At 52.1% G+C, this 22,230-nt stretch overlaps 1 protein-coding gene across 3 annotated transcripts in view; it reads left to right on the forward strand.

The window, feature by feature from the left end:
* The window catches only part of FAAH (fatty acid amide hydrolase), a 136,476-nt gene that overhangs the window by 18,587 nt on the left and 95,659 nt on the right, over positions 1-22,230 (forward strand). For all 3 annotated transcript variants that reach the window (XR_011314865.1, XM_069735884.1, XM_069735885.1), the window contains exons 2-4: positions 15,018-15,131; positions 15,274-15,417; positions 15,592-15,725. Coding sequence is in view for 2 of the 3 variants with exons in the window: in XM_069735884.1 (XP_069591985.1) it covers positions 15,018-15,131; positions 15,274-15,417; positions 15,592-15,725 (392 nt within the window). In the remaining variant the exon portion in view is untranslated. The remainder of the gene's footprint in view (positions 1-15,017; positions 15,132-15,273; positions 15,418-15,591; positions 15,726-22,230) is intronic.

Here is a 22,230-nt window from a genome sequence, read left to right on the forward strand (position 1 = left end):
CAGCCCTCTACACGGTATAATGGCTCCCGCACAGCCCTCTACACGGTATAATGGCCCCCGCACAGCCCTCTACACGGTATAATGGCCCCCGCACAGCCCTCTACACGGTATAATGGCCCCCGCACAGCCCTCTACACGGTATAATGGCCCCCGCACAGCCCTCTACACGGTATAATGGCCCCCGCACAGCCCTCTACACGGTATAATGGCCCCCGCACAGCCCTCTACACGGTATAATGGCCCCCGCACAGCCCTCTACACGGTATAATGGCCCCCGCACAGCCCTCTACACGGTATAATGGCCCCCGCACAGCCCTCTACACGGTATAATGGCCCCCGCACAGCCCTCTACACGGTATAATGGCCCCCGCACAGCCCTCTACACGGTATAATGGCCCCCGCACAGCCCTCTACACGGTATAATGGCCCCCGCACAGCCCTCTACACGGTATAATGGCCCCCGCACAGCCCTCTACACGGTATAATGGCCCCCGCACAGCCCTCTACACGGTATAATGGCCCCCGCACAGCCCTCTACACGGTATAATGGCCCCCGCACAGCCCTCTACACGGTATAATGGCCCCCGCACAGCCCTCTACACGGTATAATGGCCCCCGCACAGCCCTCTACACGGTATAATGGCCCCCGCACAGCCCTCTACACGGTATAATGGCCCCCGCACAGCCCTCTACACGGTATAATGGCCCCCGCACAGCCCTCTACACGGTATAATGGCCCCCGCACAGCCCTCTACACGGTATAATGGCCCCCGCACAGCCCTCTACACGGTATAATGGCCCCCGCACAGCCCTCTACACGGTATAATGGCCCCCGCACAGCCCTCTACACGGTATAATGGCCCCCGCACAGCCCTCTACACGGTATAATGGCCCCCGCACAGCCCTCTACACGGTATAATGGCCCCCGCACAGCCCTCTACACGGTATAATGGCCCCCGCACAGCCCTCTACACGGTATAATGGCCCCCGCACAGCCCTCTACACGGTATAATGGCCCCCGCACAGCCCTCTACACGGTATAATGGCCCCCGCACAGCCCTCTACACGGTATAATGGCCCCCGCACAGCCCTCTACACGGTATAATGGCCCCCGCACAGCCCTCTACACGGTATAATGGCCCCCGCACAGCCCTCTACACGGTATAATGGCCCCCGCACAGCCCTCTACACGGTATAATGGCCCCCGCACAGCCCTCTACACGGTATAATGGCCCCCGCACAGCCCTCTACACGGTATAATGGCCCCCGCACAGCCCTCTACACGGTATAATGGCCCCCGCACAGCCCTCTACACGGTATAATGGCCCCCGCACAGCCCTCTACACGGTATAATGGCCCCCGCACAGCCCTCTACACGGTATAATGGCCCCCGCACAGCCCTCTACACGGTATAATGGCCCCCGCACAGCCCTCTACACGGTATAATGGCCCCCGCACAGCCCTCTACACGGTATAATGGCCCCCGCACAGCCCTCTACACGGTATAATGGCCCCCGCACAGCCCTCTACACGGTATAATGGCCCCCGCACAGCCCTCTACACGGTATAATGGCCCCCGCACAGCCCTCTACACGGTATAATGGCCCCCGCACAGCCCTCTACACGGTATAATGGCCCCCGCACAGCCCTCTACACGGTATAATGGCCCCCGCACAGCCCTCTACACGGTATAATGGCCCCCGCACAGCCCTCTACACGGTATAATGGCCCCCGCACAGCCCTCTACACGGTATAATGGCCCCCGCACAGCCCTCTACACGGTATAATGGCCCCCGCACAGCCCTCTACACGGTATAATGGCCCCCGCACAGCCCTCTACACGGTATAATGGCCCCCGCACAGCCCTCTACACGGTATAATGGCCCCCGCACAGCCCTCTACACGGTATAATGGCCCCCGCACAGCCCTCTACACGGTATAATGGCCCCCGCACAGCCCTCTACACGGTATAATGGCCCCCGCACAGCCCTCTACACGGTATAATGGCCCCCGCACAGCCCTCTACACGGTATAATGGCCCCCGCACAGCCCTCTACACGGTATAATGGCCCCCGCACAGCCCTCTACACGGTATAATGGCCCCCGCACAGCCCTCTACACGGTATAATGGCCCCCGCACAGCCCTCTACACGGTATAATGGCCCCCGCACAGCCCTCTACACGGTATAATGGCCCCCGCACAGCCCTCTACACGGTATAATGGCCCCCGCACAGCCCTCTACACGGTATAATGGCCCCCGCACAGCCCTCTACACGGTATAATGGCCCCCGCACAGCCCTCTACACGGTATAATGGCCCCCGCACAGCCCTCTACACGGTATAATGGCCCCCGCACAGCCCTCTACACGGTATAATGGCCCCCGCACAGCCCTCTACACGGTATAATGGCCCCCGCACAGCCCTCTACACGGTATAATGGCCCCCGCACAGCCCTCTACACGGTATAATGGCCCCCGCACAGCCCTCTACACGGTATAATGGCCCCCGCACAGCCCTCTACACGGTATAATGGCCCCCGCACAGCCCTCTACACGGTATAATGGCCCCCGCACAGCCCTCTACACGGTATAATGGCCCCCGCACAGCCCTCTACACGGTATAATGGCCCCCGCACAGCCCTCTACACGGTATAATGGCCCCCGCACAGCCCTCTACACGGTATAATGGCCCCCGCACAGCCCTCTACACGGTATAATGGCCCCCGCACAGCCCTCTACACGGTATAATGGCCCCCGCACAGCCCTCTACACGGTATAATGGCCCCCGCACAGCCCTCTACACGGTATAATGGCCCCCGCACAGCCCTCTACACGGTATAATGGCCCCCGCACAGCCCTCTACACGGTATAATGGCCCCCGCACAGCCCTCTACACGGTATAATGGCCCCCGCACAGCCCTCTACACGGTATAATGGCCCCCGCACAGCCCTCTACACGGTATAATGGCCCCCGCACAGCCCTCTACACGGTATAATGGCCCCCGCACAGCCCTCTACACGGTATAATGGCCCCCGCACAGCCCTCTACACGGTATAATGGCCCCCGCACAGCCCTCTACACGGTATAATGGCCCCCGCACAGCCCTCTACACGGTATAATGGCCCCCGCACAGCCCTCTACACGGTATAATGGCCCCCGCACAGCCCTCTACACGGTATAATGGCCCCCGCACAGCCCTCTACACGGTATAATGGCCCCCGCACAGCCCTCTACACGGTATAATGGCCCCCGCACAGCCCTCTACACGGTATAATGGCCCCCGCACAGCCCTCTACACGGTATAATGGCCCCCGCACAGCCCTCTACACGGTATAATGGCCCCCGCACAGCCCTCTACACGGTATAATGGCCCCCGCACAGCCCTCTACACGGTATAATGGCCCCCGCACAGCCCTCTACACGGTATAATGGCCCCCGCACAGCCCTCTACACGGTATAATGGCCCCCGCACAGCCCTCTACACGGTATAATGGCCCCCGCACAGCCCTCTACACGGTATAATGGCCCCCGCACAGCCCTCTACACGGTATAATGGCCCCCGCACAGCCCTCTACACGGTATAATGGCCCCCGCACAGCCCTCTACACGGTATAATGGCCCCCGCACAGCCCTCTACACGGTATAATGGCCCCCGCACAGCCCTCTACACGGTATAATGGCCCCCGCACAGCCCTCTACACGGTATAATGGCCCCCGCACAGCCCTCTACACGGTATAATGGCCCCCGCACAGCCCTCTACACGGTATAATGGCCCCCGCACAGCCCTCTACACGGTATAATGGCCCCCGCACAGCCCTCTACACGGTATAATGGCCCCCGCACAGCCCTCTACACGGTATAATGGCCCCCGCACAGCCCTCTACACGGTATAATGGCCCCCGCACAGCCCTCTACACGGTATAATGGCCCCCGCACAGCCCTCTACACGGTATAATGGCCCCCGCACAGCCCTCTACACGGTATAATGGCCCCCGCACAGCCCTCTACACGGTATAATGGCCCCCGCACAGCCCTCTACACGGTATAATGGCCCCCGCACAGCCCTCTACACGGTATAATGGCCCCCGCACAGCCCTCTACACGGTATAATGGCCCCCGCACAGCCCTCTACACGGTATAATGGCCCCCGCACAGCCCTCTACACGGTATAATGGCCCCCGCACAGCCCTCTACACGGTATAATGGCCCCCGCACAGCCCTCTACACGGTATAATGGCCCCCGCACAGCCCTCTACACGGTATAATGGCCCCCGCACAGCCCTCTACACGGTATAATGGCCCCCGCACAGCCCTCCACACGGTATAATGGCCCCCGCACAGCCCTCCACACGGTATAATGGCCCCCGCACAGCCCTCCACACGGTATAATGGCCCCCGCACAGCCCTCCACACGGTATAATGGCCCCCGCACAGCCCTCCACACGGTATAATGGCCCCCGCACAGCCCTCCACACGGTATAATGGCCCCCGCACAGCCCTCCACACGGTATAATGGCCCCCGCACAGCCCTCCACACGGTATAATGGCCCCCGCACAGCCCTCCACACGGTATAATGGCCCCCGCACAGCCCTCCACACGGTATAATGGCCCCCGCACAGCCCTCCACACGGTATAATGGCCCCCGCACAGCCCTCCACACGGTATAATGGCCCCCGCACAGCCCTCCACACGGTATAATGGCCCCCGCACAGCCCTCCACACGGTATAATGGCCCCCGCACAGCCCTCCACACGGTATAATGGCCCCCGCACAGCCCTCCACACGGTATAATGGCCCCCGCACAGCCCTCCACACGGTATAATGGCCCCCGCACAGCCCTCCACACGGTATAATGGCCCCCGCACAGCCCTCCACACGGTATAATGGCCCCCGCACAGCCCTCCACACGGTATAATGGCCTCCACAAAGTGTTAATCAAAAATTAATAAAAATAAAATTGTTGCTTTTCATCGTTCCCTCACTGCCCCAGTCTCTTGTGATCTGCAATGCTTGGCACAGCAGTCTCTATATAACATGATGGAGGGAGCGCACACCTCCCTTCTCCATCATTGCTTTTAGCTGTATTGTAGCTGGCACGCAGCCTCCCCGACTCACAGGCCCCATTACAGCTGCGATGTGGGTGGGTATCTGTGACATTTGCGGTAGCAGCTGTGGTGTGAATGTGGGTGACTGTCGTGAGGAGGACGGGGGTTAGTGGGTGCTCTCATCCCCTGGTGTAGCTGTCTTTAGCAAGACTGCATGGACCAGGGCTCTTGCCACTCACCGCCCACGCTCTCTCCCCATGGGCTAAACACTAAGACAACACAGGGTGAGGGTAAAACAGTGTGGCAATGCTTTATTGAACCACCACACAGTAGCAAACAGAACAGTCCCAGCACAGTACCCAAGATGGTGCACATTACAGGGTCTCACCCTTCCGCTGACTTGCCGGGATAATGGCAGATGTTACTTCAGATCTTCCAGGGTCGATACCCCACCTGTGGACCGCACACAGAGAGGAGGTAACACCAAGCCTCGGAAGATGACAGTCCATTGAGTCCATACAACGTACCAGGCCAGTTGATCAAATGATCACAAACTGGCTTCTCCAAACATCTCCATGGAACCAGGCGATCGGCCGGTCCCAATCCTGGCTTTCTCCAAATGTATCCATGGTTCAGCGATGGTCAAATGTGGCAGCTCCTCCTTTTTATAGGTCACAAGTTCTCATTCAGTCATTCCACCACAGGCTTGGCGGAAGGAGGTAGGAGGCCATCCCTCACTGCAGGAGTGTTCACACAACATGCATAGATTGTCCTTCATGTTGCAGAGCACCAATGGGTCATCAATATATTAACAAATTCACACATTGTGCCTTTGTTTCCCAAAGATAGTAGAACAATACTAGGACAAATACAATAGCTAATTAGCAGCCAGTGAATTAATTACAATAAGGGCCAACAATCGATCATTCTCACATGAACTCAAGCTCATGTCCCTGAGCCTGCTGAAATAATATGTCTGAGTAATTCAGATTGAGTGCGATGTCACCACAGGGGGCAGCTATGATGTGAGCGGTGGCAGCTGTCATGTGAGGAACATCTATGGTGTGACCGGGGGCAGCTGTCGTGTGGGTGGGCATCTATGGTGTGAGCGGGGCCAGCCGTAGTGTGAACAGGGCTTCTATGGTGTGGTAAGGGGCGGCTGTTGTGTGGGTGGGCATCTATTTTGTGAGCGGGGGCAGCTGTCGTGTGGGGGGACAGCTGTAGAGTGAGCAGGGCATCTATGGTGTGAGCGGGAGGGTGGCTGTCATGTGGGTGGGTATCTATGGTGTGAGCGGGGTGGCTGTCCTATGGGGGGGACAGCTGTAGTATGAGCAGGGCATCTATGGTGTGGTCAGGGGTGGCTGTCGTGTGGGTGGGCATCTATGGTGTGAGCAGGTGCAGCTGTCCTATGGGGGGACAGCTGTAGTGTGAGCAGGGCAGCTGTGGTGTGAGCGGGACATCTGACATGGGTGGGAGCAGGCATGGGTAAGGCATCTATGGTGTGAGTAGGGGCGGCTGTCAGGTGGGGGGCAGCACTAGTGTGAGTGGGGCATCTATGGCATAGGTAGAGGCAGCTGTGTTGTGAGTGGAGAATCTATGGTGTGGGTGGGAGCAGCTGTGGTGTGAGTGGGGCAAATATGGTGTGGGCAGGACATTATGGCGTGGGCTGCTGTGGTGTTGGTGGGGCATCTATGGTGGGAGCATCCGTGACATGGTCGGGTAATCTATGCTGAGGGCAGGGTAGCTTTCTCAGATCTGCTTCATGCTACATATATGAACTCTGTCAAACGGCTGCCTCCAGTAACCTCTGTGACATCGGGGACTTGGGGGTCTGTCAGTACAGGCTGCCCCCAGTGACATCAAGGACTTGCGGCGGGGGGGGGGGTGATCTGTGTCAGAACGGCTGCCCCGAATATCCTCAGTGACATCGGGGACTCAGGGGGAGCTCTATGTCAGGAGGGCTGCCCCCAGTAACCTCGGGGACTCAGGAGTGTCTGTCAGAATGGCTGCCACCAGTAACATCAGTGACATCGGGGTCTGCTGTGTCTGAATGGCTGCCCCAGTAACCTCAGAGACATCGGGGACTCGGGGTGTCATCAATCACAGGGAGGTTATTTTTATCATCCCCCACCGCTGTCGCCAAAATGTCATGAACCAGGGTTGTTTGGTTGCCCCATTTTTTTTTCTAAAGGGGATTTATCTTTAACCCGCTTCCCAGTTCCGGTTTTGAACTTGCAGCGCTCTGGCACCCTCCTTAACCTCAGTTCAAACGGGGTACTGCACCTAGGATAATTAGTCACCAGAAAGGCTGCCTTGCTTTGTACTGGCTAATGGGCACACTGCAAAGAGGGTGATATAACTACTCCCACTCGGGCGGGAACAATAATTATCAATTCCGTCCGTCGCTGTCAGTTTTCCCCAAAAGCACAGGACAATTTCTGCTGCCACCAACTCCGATTTCTTAATTAATAATGGGTCCAGAGCCAACCCAATTAGTAGCGTAATTCACTTTAGAGGACGTGACAGTACGTTATAGAGCAAGGAGAAACGAAGCTAGTAATTTTATATATTTTACTCCAAAAGGTAGGCAGTCTTTACAAAAGGGTACAAGAATATTATAAAAGAAGACAAGTATCGTATGTACAGAACAATTACAAGTAAAAATGGATTACCGGAAGAAAATAAACTTACGTTTTTTTCATATCATGGATGGCCATGCGTCTGGGGGAAGGGCAATATATTCCAGTACATGACAGATGTGACTCTCAGCTTGTTTCTTGGACAAAGACTAGTGAAAAAGGAGGTCTCACTGACTGATCCCTGTGCCCAAAACCAAGGCACTCCCCCCTGTGGTGACCTCACTCAGAGGCTGATTACTCTCCTTTCTTAAAATTATGAAAAGCCCTCTACACATTTCTCGCCGTATGAACCTCGTAGAAGAATGAGACAATGATCATGATGCTCACCACGTCATGGGGGTTCCTTTAAGTATAAACATGAGGTAGATATATGACCTGCTTAAGCAGCAATCCATCTCTCCATCCCTTATAGGTGCTGTGCTTAGAAAACTCACCGGCGTGTAGCCCTATTGTCGCACATACCAAATATATAACTTTCATATCTCTGTCATTAATTGGGGTCAAGTTATCCTCTACTATTAAGTTTCTACATGAACAAAAGAGCACATGGTACTATAGCTGCCTTCCCAGCTTAAAGCCATAAAATACTCAGTGGGGGCTGCTGCACGTTGGTATCAAGTGAGAAGACAGTTTCCTATGCAGCGTAAGAGGGGGGTCAGAAAGCCCACAGCATGTCTGCTTCAGCTCTTGGCTTGGCTTGTGTTCGCGATAATAGACAATCAAATATATCATGTTCCTGACAAGGGGTCTCTGTCAGAACGGCTGATCCCAGTAACCTCAGTGACATAGAGGACTCGGGGGTCTCTGTCAGAACGGCTGGCCCCAGTGACATCGAGGACTCGGAGGTCTCTGTGTCATAACGGCTGCCCCCAATATCCTCAGTGACATCGGGGACTCTTTCTCTCTGACTAATACTCGGTCTCCGGGTTGGAGCGGTAACTCTTCAGTCGGTTTCCAGCCCATATGTTATTTTTCTTGCAGCTGCTGACCCGCCAACCGCCGTATCGTTTGTAATCGTTGCCGATGCTCTTTTACCCATGAGGTGACAGTTTGCTCCATCAGCTCCTCTGGCTGTTCCAAATTAAGCTCAATGATCTCTCTTCCAGCTCTTCCAAACAGCAGTAGATAGGGGGTATAACCAGTGGTGGAGTGGACCCGATTGTTGTAGGTCCAGACCAACTCTGGCAGGTAGTCTGGCCAACACTCCTTCTTATCCTCCTCCAACGTTCTCAGCATTTGAAGTAAGGTTCGGTTGAAGCGTCCACATGCTCCGTTACCTTGAGGGTGGTAAGGGGTGCTCTGGGACCACTCGATGCCATACATACGATAAAGTTCTTCCATCACCTTGCCTTGGAAACATGCGCCTTGGTCGGAGTGGATGCTCTTTGGGCACCCATACACCCGGATGAAGTCTTGACAGATGGCTCGCGCCGCCGATTCCGCAGTCTGATCTCTAGTCGGGGTGACTACTGTAGACCTAGAGAAATGATCAGTCATCACCAAGCAGTATTGTAGCCCCCGGGCTGAGTGTCCCACGAGGAGATAGTCGATCATCAAGACTTCTAGCGGTTCCTTAGTTTGTATGGTCTGGATGGGTGCCCTCTGTTCGGTACTCTTAATCTTAATGAGTTCACATACTCAACATTGCCGGCAAACCTCTTCCACCACAGACTCCAACCGGGAGCAGTACACATACCGCTGTAACCATTGGTAGTTCTTTTTGGGCCGAAGTGAGCTCCAAATTCGTGGGTTTCTTTAGCTACTTCTTGAGCCATTCTTCCTGGGATGACCACCTGCCCCCTTACTTCCATATCTTTTGGCTGTTGTCTCTTACGATATAGCACTGACTCACACACTTCCAGTCTATCCCACTGGTGTAACACACTCTTCATTTCAGAGTCCAGATCATCTCTCTCTTGTTTGCCAGGCTTCCCCTTCTGAGTTACCCACCATTTCATCTGTCTCAGCCCTTCCTCTTCATCCTGAACATGTCCCTATTCCTTATTGGTTCTCCCCAGGGACAGGGGTAATGCACACGCCTCCCTTCTTGACTGGGCCGCAACCACTGGGGGCTTAAACTTACGAAAGTCTACGGTTTCCTCCTCTTAGAGTTGCTCATCGAGATCCCCCGCTGGAGTCTTCAGTCACTCTTGACAGCCCATCAGCATTTGCGTTTTCGTTAGCAGAGCAATAACGGATGGTAAAGTCAAATTTGACTATTCAAGCCACCCACCGTTGTTCTAAGGCCCCCAATTTAGCATTCTCAAGGTGGGCCAGGGGATTATTGTCTGTTCTAACTTGAATCTTTGTACCTGTCAGGAAGCCCTCAAACGTCTGTCATGGCCCACACCAGGGCCAGGAGCTCTAAACGGAAGGAGCTGTAATTGTGAGGGTTTCTTTCGCTGTCTCGCAGGGACCTGCTGGCATACCCGATGACTCTCTCATGTCCATCCTTTTATCTGAGAAAGTACTGCACTGAGTCCATGAAGGCTACCATCTGTGTACAACAGGAACGGTTGATCGACATCTGCGTAGGTCAAAGTTGGGGCTGAGGTAAGGGCATTCTTTATAGCCTGGAAGGCCTTGTCTTGTCTCTGGGCCCAAGGGATGTACTGCGTCTTTGGCACTCCAGCGGTCCCCCTCAGCAGCTCATTGAGAGAACCCGCCACCTTTGCGAAGTCTTTAACAAACCGGCGGTAGTTCCCAGCGAGACCCAGAAAGGCCTGGAGTTCTCTCACTGTTCGAGGGACTGGCCACTTCTGGATAGCAGCCGCTTTTTCTGGCGAGGGTAGAACTCCATCTTGTGACACTATCTGGCCCAGGTACTCGATCTCTCTCTTGAAGAGGTGGCACTTCTTTGGCTTCACCTTCAGGTTATGAGCCTGCACTCTTCCGAGTACCTGTTTAAGCCGGGCAAGGTGTTCTTCGAATGAGGCTGAAAACACAATGATGTCATCCAGATAGATCAGGGTAGCCTCAAAATTTAAGTCTCCCAAACACTTTTCCATCAGCCGTTGAAACGTGCCCGGAGCATTGGAGAGCCTGAAGGGCATCCGGTTAAACTCGAACAGCCCCATAGGGAGGATGAAGGTGGTTTTCTCTGTCTTTCTCTGCCACGGCTACTTGCCAGTATCCACTTGCTAGGTCCAGTGTGGAGAAGTACTTGGCTTTCCCCAATGCTGTCAAGGATTCCTCGATGCGGGGCAACGGATACGAGTCTCGAACAGTGCAGGCATTGAGTTTCCTGTAATCTACACAGAACCGGATGGTCCCATCCTTTTTCTTGACGAGCACCACCGGGGCTGCCCAAGGGCTCTGACTACTCTGCACCACTCCTGAATCCAGCATCTGCCTCAGTAATGTTTTCACCTCTTGATACATCTTGGGCGGGATCTGCTGGTATCTTTCTCGAATTGACGAGCTTCCCCGGTCTGTATCTCATGCATGATGGCTTGAGGTACCGCCGAAATCCTCAGTGTTTCGGGGGCGAATGTGGCCCGATTTTCCCACAGCATAGTTTCTATTGCTTGCACACGCTCAGGGCCCAGAGCCTTCACATCCACTTCCATTTGATCAAGGATGACCCGTCCACTCCGGGGATGGAGTCTCTTCGGCCCCCGCGGCAACTGCTAGGGTCCACCCTGCACCTTCTTTCGGATATAAAGACAACTCCTTCTGACTCACCACTTCACTGTTATGTAGGTACACCAGGGCCAGATCTGTCCCTTGTGGCAAGGTGACCTCCCCAGGGCCCACATTCAAAGCTCTTATGGGGACGTGTCCTCGCTTAACCACAGCTATCGTACGAGCTATCATGACTTCTTGGTCCACTCCTCTGCCTACCCCAGGCTGAACAATCACTTCCAACCCGTCAAGATTGCGATGAGTCCCCACTGGAAGGAATACTATAGTTTCTCGCTCAGGAGGCAGGATTACAGGTTCTTTACCAGGAGCCCTGATGACCCCTACCGTCTGATAAGATGGCACTCTCTTCTGCGTCCCACAGACGCGTATCAGTCGTTGAAGGGCTTCTTGAGTAGGCTTATGTGTAGTAGCCTTCTTCCAATATCTAGGTCTCCGTTTGGTAAACATAATCTGATCAAGTTCACGTACGATATTCATTCCCAGTGCTACAGGCACATCTTCTTTGATTGGCTCAGGGACTAGCAGGATCCCTTTTCTCCCCACTTCTTGCCCACAGATTCGAATATTCATCCACACAACCCCTGTGACCGGGAATGGTTGTTGGTTGGCAGCAAACAACCGGATCAATGTCTCTTTTTCTGGCTTGGCCAGGGCTTCGAAATGCTGCCTGAAATATGTTTCTGGCATAGTCGTCACTTGTGACTTGGTATCTACCAGGCAATCCACTAGAACTCTTTCGAATTCAGCACATAAGATGGGACACCCAGCAATCAAGTGTTCGTTATGATATGGAGCGGCCTCTCTACTCGCCTCCCCTGCAGAGTGCCGCACTACTGCGGGGGTTGGTAGTTTAACGGCGGCTTCCACTGGCCTTGAGTATAGTTCCGACAGTCTCTGGCAAGGTGCCCCCGTCCTCCACATTCCCAGCATTGGATGCCTCCTCCTCACCTGGGGGCACCTCGAGCCTGTCCTCGTGCCTCCGATGTCTGATGGGAGGGGGCTTGCTCCCACTGATCCTGTATCGGTCGGGCCGAAGAATGGTTGCATGAGTACGGTGGGTCAGACTGTTGTCGTTCCCCCACTTTTCGCTCCATCTGGGTCAGTTTCTCTTGCACATTGACAAGGGACCGCTGCAAGTTTTGCACCTCCTGGACCAGCACCTCCTGATGGTTTGGGTCCCCTCTGGTATTGGCGCCTTGGACACGCATCACCCCAGACTCGTAGCTCTCTTCTTTACTTCGGGCCACTGTGTCCGCCAGGATTTGACGAAATGTAAGAACCGGATCTGCCCGGACCAGTTCTGACAGTGCTCGCCTCAAGGATGTGCTGTGCAGCCCCAGAATGAATTGCTCCTGGAGTATCCGGTCTTTAGAGCCCATGCTGTCAAATCCATCCGCCTCCTTTCTCTGCACCTCCTCTAACACTTCTTGCAGTGCTGTTGCATACTGAGAAATTCCTTCTTCCCACTGCAACCTAGAGAATAATTTGGCGCGAAGGTGTTTGGCGCTAGCAGTCTGGCCGTAGATCTCTTCCTGGAACTTCACTAGCTCCTTCAGGGTACTGCGGCTGAGTTCTGGTTATAGACAGACATTTCTACGGGCTTCTCCCTCTAGGGCAGTTAAAGCTATGTCCGCTTCAAGGTCTGGGCTGATGTTAAAAATTCAGGGTGCTTTGCAGCCGGGACACCCAGTCAGAAAGTGGCATATTATTGCCGTCAAACTTTGGTAGCACACTAAATATGGTGCCCATAGGGAGTGTCCTTGCAGGGGTTCCACCAATGCCCACAGCATCTCTATTAACATTAGTATTCCCGCCATTGCTGTCTGCTGCTTCCATCTTGGTGACAGTACCCTGCTCGCAGCGCCACTTGAAGCGATGGCCGGGGGACCACCACGGTGCAGGAAGACTACTGTGCACAAGTTGAGGTTCAAACAACAAAGGGTAGATTTATTGGAAGGCAAGGAATGAAGTGGATGAGGAAGATGCAAACAGGGATATGCAATTGCAAAAGATAATTTACAAGAGTTATATTCTTTAGCATGTCCACAAAATAGCACGGTGCTCCAACTGTTACAGACTCAATATATGTCACACAAGTAAATGCAAACAATAAACAAAGAATGATGCTACTCTACGTATAACCTCCCTGGCCTTTACTAAGCAGGCCTCATGGATGCCGTGTTCTGACTATTGAAGCCTACACTAGGCCCTGACATGTGCACAAAACAGGAGCAAACTTGGTGATGTTGGGGACTCCGATCCAATCCCAGGGGCCCCCAACAGTCTAGTACGGTGGTGCGCACGTTTTTTTGTCAGCTCCGTGAATTGTGGTCTTCTGCTTGCTTCTGGGTCCTGGAGGTGCTCCTGGAAACTGTAAATCCCTTTCTCGGTATCTTCGTGGCTCCTCGAACTAACAGAGGGCAGCCATCCTTGCTGCACCCAGAAAAGTCTGTGAAATCTCACTTGTCCACTCCGTTACGGGCTGGGGTTCTCTCTTGCAGCTACATGAGGACACAGTTCTCCTCTCTTGCAGCTATCAGCACAAAGTTCTCTCTGCAGCAGCCTTAGCTCACACAGGCTGTTCAGGCTCAACCCCTGCCGTCTGCACAGTCCAGTTCATTCACACAGTCTATTGCAGGGGAGAAGCAGAACATTCCATCCTGCCAGACAAGGGGGTGCAGTCTCTTAAAGTAACAGTGTGTTCCTTACTGTCCATAGCAGCACCACCCTCCTACAGATGGACCCCCCCCCCCCCTTCTGCGGACGGCACCCTGTGGCTGCACATGCAGGCCTGTGTGGCTGGGGCCCATTCCTCACCAGTTCTGTCCTCTCTATGGGCAGTTAGTAATATTCACTTTCAGTTCTGTTCCATTTCTGCTGCTTGTGAAGTTGCGCTCAGTGTTGGGTCCTGACTGCGTCGCTCACCCCTGATGTGGGGGGAGGGTACTGTGTGCTCCATGACACGCAGTAATCTCTACTGCTGGCCACTGGTAGACAGATCCCATCTGCCATTCTGCCCGCCGTATGCAGTGCAGTTAGGTTGTCGTGATGACAGACATGGCGGATAATCCTGCGCTCGGCCACAGCATCACCCATTGTGTTTTGTGGTAAAGAACCATTATGTGGTCCGGCGGATACGGCCAGACAGGGCCACTAGTGCTTCTGGTGGCTTTGGTCCGGTGATCGGTGCTCTCTGGATACATCAGCACTGCGCACGCTGTGGAGCGAGTTTTGTAGGTGAGCGTGGGTTGGGGACTCCTAGGGCGCTATAATGGCTGTCATCCTCGCGTAGCTCCAGAATTAATCACTGCGACCCACCACTGAGACACTCGTCCATATAGTCAGCTCAAGTTCATAGAAAACCTTTTCTATTATCCCTGACAACCGTAATGGCCGTTGTTACTGCTGGCAACGGATGTTGCTCAGGTTTCCCACACTTCTCTTGGTCCATCAATAATCCGTCCCAAGGCACCTGTGTGGACACTGGGGCTGTGTACCGATGTCCCCATTGTGATTGGTGGTGTCACTGCCCATGATTCTGCTTCCTGGATCTTAGAGCGGAAGACCCTCTTATCCAGGAGCGATGCACTGCAGATGAGCTGGGTCTCCTGTGCAAATGGATGTGACGGCAGCGGCGCGTCCAGCGGGGTCATTCTGTAACTCATCTGCCGCTTTCCCTCTCCAGCATCCGGTTACTAACCCGTCAGCCATCCTCTCCTTGTCTCTGCCGGAACTGACGGAAAAGCTGAGGGGGGGAGCGCTCACCCCAGAAATGGTCCTCCACACCTACATGGCCAAGGTGAGTGAGCGGAGAAATGCACAGCAGCCGCAGATCCCCCTATATATCTGGATCCGGCTGCTGCCAGTGAGGGGGAGTTCAGCCCTGTTGCCTGTCTAGATTTTGGATTTCAGCCACTGATCACATGACTCATTCCCTGCAGGCGCTAGAAGTCACTCGAGAGCTGAACTGCATCACCGACTTCTTGCCCGAGTGTGAGTTGCAGCTGCAGAGACTCCGGGAGCAGACGAACAGAGGCCCTCTGTATGGGGTCCCCATCAGCCTGAAGGACAACCATAACTACAAGGTACAGTCGTGTACACCGAGGGGTCCGGTGGCATCTGGGGTCATTCAGTAATGGCTGCACTCCAGCTGATGGTGTTGCATATCTATGAAGGCTTTCCTCACCTTCAGTCATATGCAGTGTCAGGGTGTGAGCAGATGGAGCAGCATTATGTGCCTGCGTCATTGTGTGTTGCAGGGTCATGATACCACGTTGGGATTAATTAGAAACCTAGAGCGTCCGGCCTCAGAGGATTGTGTCATTGTCCAGGTGCTGAAGAAGCAGGGAGCAGTGCCCTTTGTGAAAACCAACATCCCGCAGTCCATGTTGAAGTAAGGCTACGTCCCTTGCTGAGATGGAGGTTGCATCCTGAAAGATTGTTGAAGTGTCCTGTGGTCCCTTCTCCTGAGTTTAGTCAGTACATGTGTCTGGGCTCTCTTCTCTCACTCCCTCCCTTACTCTTTTCTGAGCTTGCTCATTTTCACGCTGTGACTGTCTTGGGTGAGGAAAGGAGGCCTCAAACTGGGACTCTGTAACTATCCTATGACTGTACCCCCCTTCTACGATGAAAGGATAGTATCAATCTACCGGCATTCACCTCAGACACATACAGTGGGGCAAAAAAGTATTTAGTCAGTCAGCAATAGTGCAAGTTCCACCACTTAAAAAGATGAGAGGCGTCTGTAATTTACATCATAGGTAGACCTCAACTATGGGAGACAAACTGAGAAAAAAAAATCCAGAAAATCACATTGTCTGTTTTTTTATCATTTTATTTGCATATTATGGTGGAAAATAAGTATTTGGTCAGAAACAAAATTTCATCTCAATACTTTGTAATATATCCTTTGTTGGCAATGACAGAGGTCAAACGTTTTCTGTAAGTCTTCACAAGGTTGCCACACACTGTTGTTGGTATGTTGGCCCATTCCTCCATGCAGATCTCCTCTAGAGCAGTGATGTTTTTGGCTTTTCGCTTGGCAACACGGACTTTCAACTCCCTCCAAAGGTTTTCTATAGGGTTGAGATCTGGAGACTGGCTAGGCCACTCCAGGACCTTGAAATGCTTCTTACGAAGCCACTCCTTCGTTGCCCTGGCGGTGTGCTTTGGATCATTGTCATGTTGAAAGACCCAGCCACGTTTCATCTTCAATGCCCTTGCTAATGGAAGGAGGTTTGCACTCAAAATCTCACGATACATGGCCCCATTCATTCTTTCATGTACCCGGATCAGTTGTCCTGGCTCCTTTGCAGAGAAACAGCCCCAAAGCATGATGTTTCCACCACCATGCTTTACAGTAGGTATGGTGTTTGATGGATGCAACTCAGTATTCTTTTTCCTCCAAACACGACAAGTTGTGTTTCTACCAAACAGTTCCAGTTTGGTTTCATCAGACCATAGGACATTCTCCCAAAACTCCTCTGGATCATCCAAATGCTCTCTAGCAAACTTCAGACGGGCCCGGACATGTACTGGCTTAAGCAGTGGGACACGTCTGGCACTGCAGGATCTGAGTCCATGGTGGCGTAGTGTGTTACTTATGGTAGGCCTTGTTACATTGGTCCCAGCTCTCTGCAGTTCATTCACTAGGTCCCCCCGCATGGTTCTGGGATTTTTGCTCACCGTTCTTGTGATCATTCTGACCCCACGGGGTGGGATTTTGCGTGGAGCCCCAGATCAAGGGAGATTATCAGTGGTCTTGTATGTCTTCCATTTTCTAATTATTGCTCCCACTGTTGATTTCTTCACTCCAAGCTGGTTGGCTATTGCAGATTCAGTCTTCCCAGCCTGGTGCAGGGCTACAATTTTGTTTCTGGTGTCCTTTGACAGCTCTTTGGTCTGCACCATAGTGGAGTTTGGAGTCAGACTGTTTGAGGGTGTGCACAGGTGTCTTTTTATACTGATAACAAGTTTAAACAGGTGCAATTACTACAGGTAATGAGTGGAGGACAGAGGAGCCTCTTAAAGAAGAAGTTACATGTCTGTGAGAGCCAGAAATCTTGATTGTTTGTTTCTGACCAAATACTTATTTTCCACCATAATATGCAAATAAAATGATAAAAAAAACTGACAATGTGATTTTCTGGATTTTTTTTTCTCAGTTTGTCTCCCATAGTTGAGGTCTACCTATGATGTAAATTACAGACGCCTCTCATCTTTTTAAGTGGTGGAACTTGCACTATTGCTGACTGACAATACTTTTTTGCCCCACTGTACATCCTCTCCTCAGAAACATACCCCTTCCAGTGCACCAGGTACTCTACAAAGCGCCGAACCTTATGGCAATCAATGATTCTCGCTTCTTTTAAAATGCCATCAATAATAACCATTGGTGGTGGTAATGGCTACGGTACCACAGGCGCAGCATATCTTTTGAGTAAAGACCTGTGGAAAACATTATTTGAGAGTTGGAGGAAGCTTGGGACGAAAAGTTACATGGTTGATTACAACGACTACCTTATAAGGACCAATAAACCTAGGACATAGTTTCATTTGTATTTGTCCCCCATGATCTTTAAATTATTATGAACCCCTTCTAAGACAGATGAGATCTAAGAAGAGAACTATTCCTCTCCAGGAATCCCCAAAGACTCGTCCTTGCTGAAGGTACAGAATTTTGGATGGAAGCCATATGCTCCAAAAAATCACGACTTGCCAGTGGACTCACTGCGACTATTGCTTAAAGCACATTTAGACAGTGGTAAAAAAAAAAAGTGAATCCCCCTAATTATCTGACCAAAACATCTGAGGTATGTTTCCAAACTTTGGTTTAGGAGTTTAGTCTGACCATTAGTTTGATGATAGAATGCAGAGGAAAAGAATAGATGCATCCATAAACGCGAACAAAACGCCCTCCAAATGTAGATACAAACTGTATCCCCCGATCTGACACCACATAGGAGGGACCCCGTGAAGCTTCACGATCTCAGTGACAAACACCAGAGCCAGTGTCTTGTCGTTGGGGAGAGCCTGTAAAGCAATGCAGTGTGCCATTTTACTAAATCTATCCACCACAACTAAGATAACCAGGGAAGACTCAACACAATAGGAGTAGGGAAGCCTTCCAGAAGGTATCAAGAAAGGAGATCCCTGTGAAGAGCACCTACCCGAATGTTCACTTTATGTTCTACTTGCGTAAAGCTTCCCTGATCAAGAGGTTCGGAGTCTATCGCAAATATGGGGATAGACTTTGCCAGCTTACTACAGGAGAGACCATGGATCTGAGTGAACAGAGCATCCACCATATTGGCTCCTGGCCCACTATCCAGGACAGATATTGAATCAGTTTCCGTACCTAAAACCACTTACTAGGGGTGGGGTCATTCCACTGGATGTCAGTGGCCCATCTACAGAACTCTGAACAAATTTACTCTGAAGGCCGGTCTCCCTGCTGGATCTTACATGGTTTAGATACTGCAAGGGAGACCTGGCCCGGGTCATTCTAAATGAGACCAAGAGCCCCGAAAAATCCATCCATCGACTGTAGTGACAATGAGTCGGATTGGAGTGAGAAGACACAGGATTAAGGGTCTTCTTGAAGGCAACAATCCCCACCCTCACTCCCAGATGACTGCGGGCGAAGCCTGAAATAAAGCTTACAGGCTCCCCAGAACACGACAAACCTATCTGGGAGTGCCACTTTAGGTTCCAGTCCAGCTGTCTGATGGCTCACAAGACAAACCTTGCAGCTTTCTTGCAAGGCTAGCAACAGGATCCATGTCAGGATAAAAAAATGTGGGGTCTGTGAAAGTGTCACACTGTGACGGTCTTCGGTAAGAAAGGGGAGGCCTCACACTGTCCCTCGATCTGGTACCCGAACTATCCCTGTCCCGGGGTAATTTCAAAGTAGGAGATGCCTGAGTCTCCGACCTTACCATGCTCCTGTTAATGTCATAAGCTGTCCCCTTCTCCTTCCCCAGGAGGCCTGGGACAGATATGTTAGTGTATATACACGGAAGGCTAACAGGGATGACAAAAAGCAACTTACAAAACAATAACACTTTTCAACGGTAGAGAGGAATAAAGGGAAGGATACGAAAGTACAAACCAAATGGGATTAGGATAATGGAGAAAGCTTACACCCAAAAAACATAATACAACAATCTCCAGCAACAACTACGAACTCCAGCGTCAGCACACCAACTCCAGCAAGTCAGGAAGAAAATCTTTCACAGGCCATGATGAGAAGCTCTGGCCAAGTTTTATAGAGAGGAAACTGGCAGGTCAGGAGCAACTGTGAGATGGAGCTGCGTGTCGTTAACCATTTCAGTGCAAAAGAAAGCTAAGTACATTTAATATGAGGACCAAAATACACAGGCTAAATGGAAGACCTACGATTCACAGGACGTAAAGATCGCCTATCCCCAGATCTCCCAGGAAGACATTATACACTCCAGACAATCACTCCCTTACTCTTTTCTGGGTTCATACACTCCCTACCATACACTTTTTTTTTTTTTTTTTTTTTGGGGGGGGGGGGGGGGGGGAGGGGGCTTGCTCGCTCACTTCCTCCCTTACTGTTTTCTTGGCTCGCTCACTCCCTCTTATTTTCTATATGCTCTTGCTCTCCCTTTATTCATTTCTGGGCTCTCACACTCTCTCCACGACAGACACTGCCGCTGCTTTCTACAATACCACTCTTGCATCAGCTATTGACACGGTTGCCCCTCTCATTCATGGCAGAGTGCGACGTATCAATAGACAACCCTGGCACAATAACATCACTAAAAAGCTTTGGCAAGTGTCCAGGGTTGCAGAGCGGCATTGGAAGAAAACACATTCGCAAGACGACTTCACTGTATTCAAACAGGTAACATTCCCTTTTAAATCTGATCTCACCTCTGCTAAACAGGCGACTTCACAACCCTCATATCTTCCCTATCCTACAACCCCAAACAGTTTATTCAATACCTTTAACTCCCTCCGCCCCCCACTGCCCCCTCAATCCTCCTTCATCTCTGCTGAGGACTTCGCCACACACTTTAAAAATAAGATCGACCAGAGAAGGCAAGTCTTCATTGTTCAACCACCACAGCCCCTTTGTATACCAGACCAATGCCCAAACCCCATAACCTCCCTATCCAACATCACTGAAGGGGGGCTTAATTGTCTCCTCTCCAAATCGCACCTCACCACCTGTGCGCTCGACCCCATCCCATCCCACCTCCTCCCCAACCTCACCTCCACTCTTATCCCATCCCTAACCCACCTCTTCAACCTATCACTATCTTCTGGCACCTTCCCTTCTGCTTTCAAACATGCCACAATCACGCCTATCCTTAAAAAGCCAACCCCCTATCCAACTGCTATGTCCAGCTATCGCTCAATATCACTGCACCCATTCGCTTCCAAACTCCTGGAGCAGCACGTCCACGCTGAACTTTCCTCCCACCTCTCATCTAACTTGCTCTTTGACAATCTACAATCTGGTTTCCAACCCCATCACTCAACTGAGACAGCCCTGACCAAAATTACTAATGACCTACTTACAGCCAAATTTAACGGACAATACTCTGTACTCCTCCTTCTAGACATATCCTCTGCTTTCGACACAGTTGACCATTGCCTCATACTACAGATCCTCTCTTCCTTTGGCATCAAAGACCTCGCCCTATCCTGGATCTCCTCGTACCTTTCCAACCGCACATTCAGCGTCTCCCACTCCCACACTACCTCCTCATCCCACCCTCTCTGTGGGAGTCCCCCAAGGCTCTGTTCCAGGGCCCTTACTCTTCTCAATCTATACACTTAGCCTGGGACAACTCAAAGTCCCATGGATTCCAGTACCACCTCTATGCTGATGACACTCAGATCTACCTCTCTGGCCCAGACGTCACCGCTCTGCTGTCCAGAATCCCGGAGTGTCTATCAGGCATATCCTCCTTTTCCTCTCGCTTCCTCAAACTGAATGCGGACAAATCTGAACTCATCATCTTTCCTCCATCTCATAGATCTTCCTTACCTGACCTATCTATCTTAATTAACGGCATCACGCTTTCTTCTGTACCGGACGTCTGCTGCCTCGGAGTAACCCTTGACTCTGCCCTGTCCTTCAAACCGCACATCCAAGCTCTTTCCAACTCCTGTCGTCTCCAGCTCAAAAATATCTCCAGAATCCGTTCTTTCCTCAACCGTCAATCTACTAAAATGCTTGTGCATGCCTTCATCTCCCACCTTGACTACTGCAACATCCTTTTCTGTGGCCTCCCTGCTAACACCCTTGCACCTCTCCAGTCCATCCTTAACTCTGCTGCCCGACTAATTCATCTCTCTCCTCGCTACTCCTCTGCTTCTTCCCTCTGCAAATCTCTTCACTGGCTCCCATTCCCTCAGTGTATCCAGTTCAAATTACTAATACTGACCTACAAAGCCATCCATAACCTGTCTCCTCCATATATCTCTGAACTAATCTCCTGATATCTTCCCTCACATAATCTCCGGTCCTCCCAAGACCTCCTTCTCTCCTCCACACTTATCAGCTCCTCACTCAACTGCCTCCAAGACTTCTCCCGAATATCCCCCATCCTCTGGAACTCTCTGCCCCAACACGTCCAACTATCAACCACATTCTGATCCTTCAGAAGGAACCTGAAAACCCATCTCTTCAGGAACGTCTACAGCCTGCACTGACCCCGCTGCCTCCTCATCACTACCGAAGCTACCGCCTCACCAACACCGGAGCTCCTGCAACTCTCAACCTATTGTCTCCTTCCCCACCATCCTGTAGAATGTAAGCCCGCAAGGGCAGGGTCCTTGCCCCTCTATATCAGTCTGTAATTGTTAGTTTACTGTAAGTGATATCTGTAACTTGTATCTAACCCCTTGTCATGTACAGC

The sequence above is a fragment of the Ranitomeya imitator genome, chromosome 8 (assembly GCF_032444005.1).
Source record: "Ranitomeya imitator isolate aRanImi1 chromosome 8, aRanImi1.pri, whole genome shotgun sequence".
Lineage (NCBI taxonomy): Eukaryota > Metazoa > Chordata > Amphibia > Anura > Dendrobatidae > Ranitomeya > Ranitomeya imitator.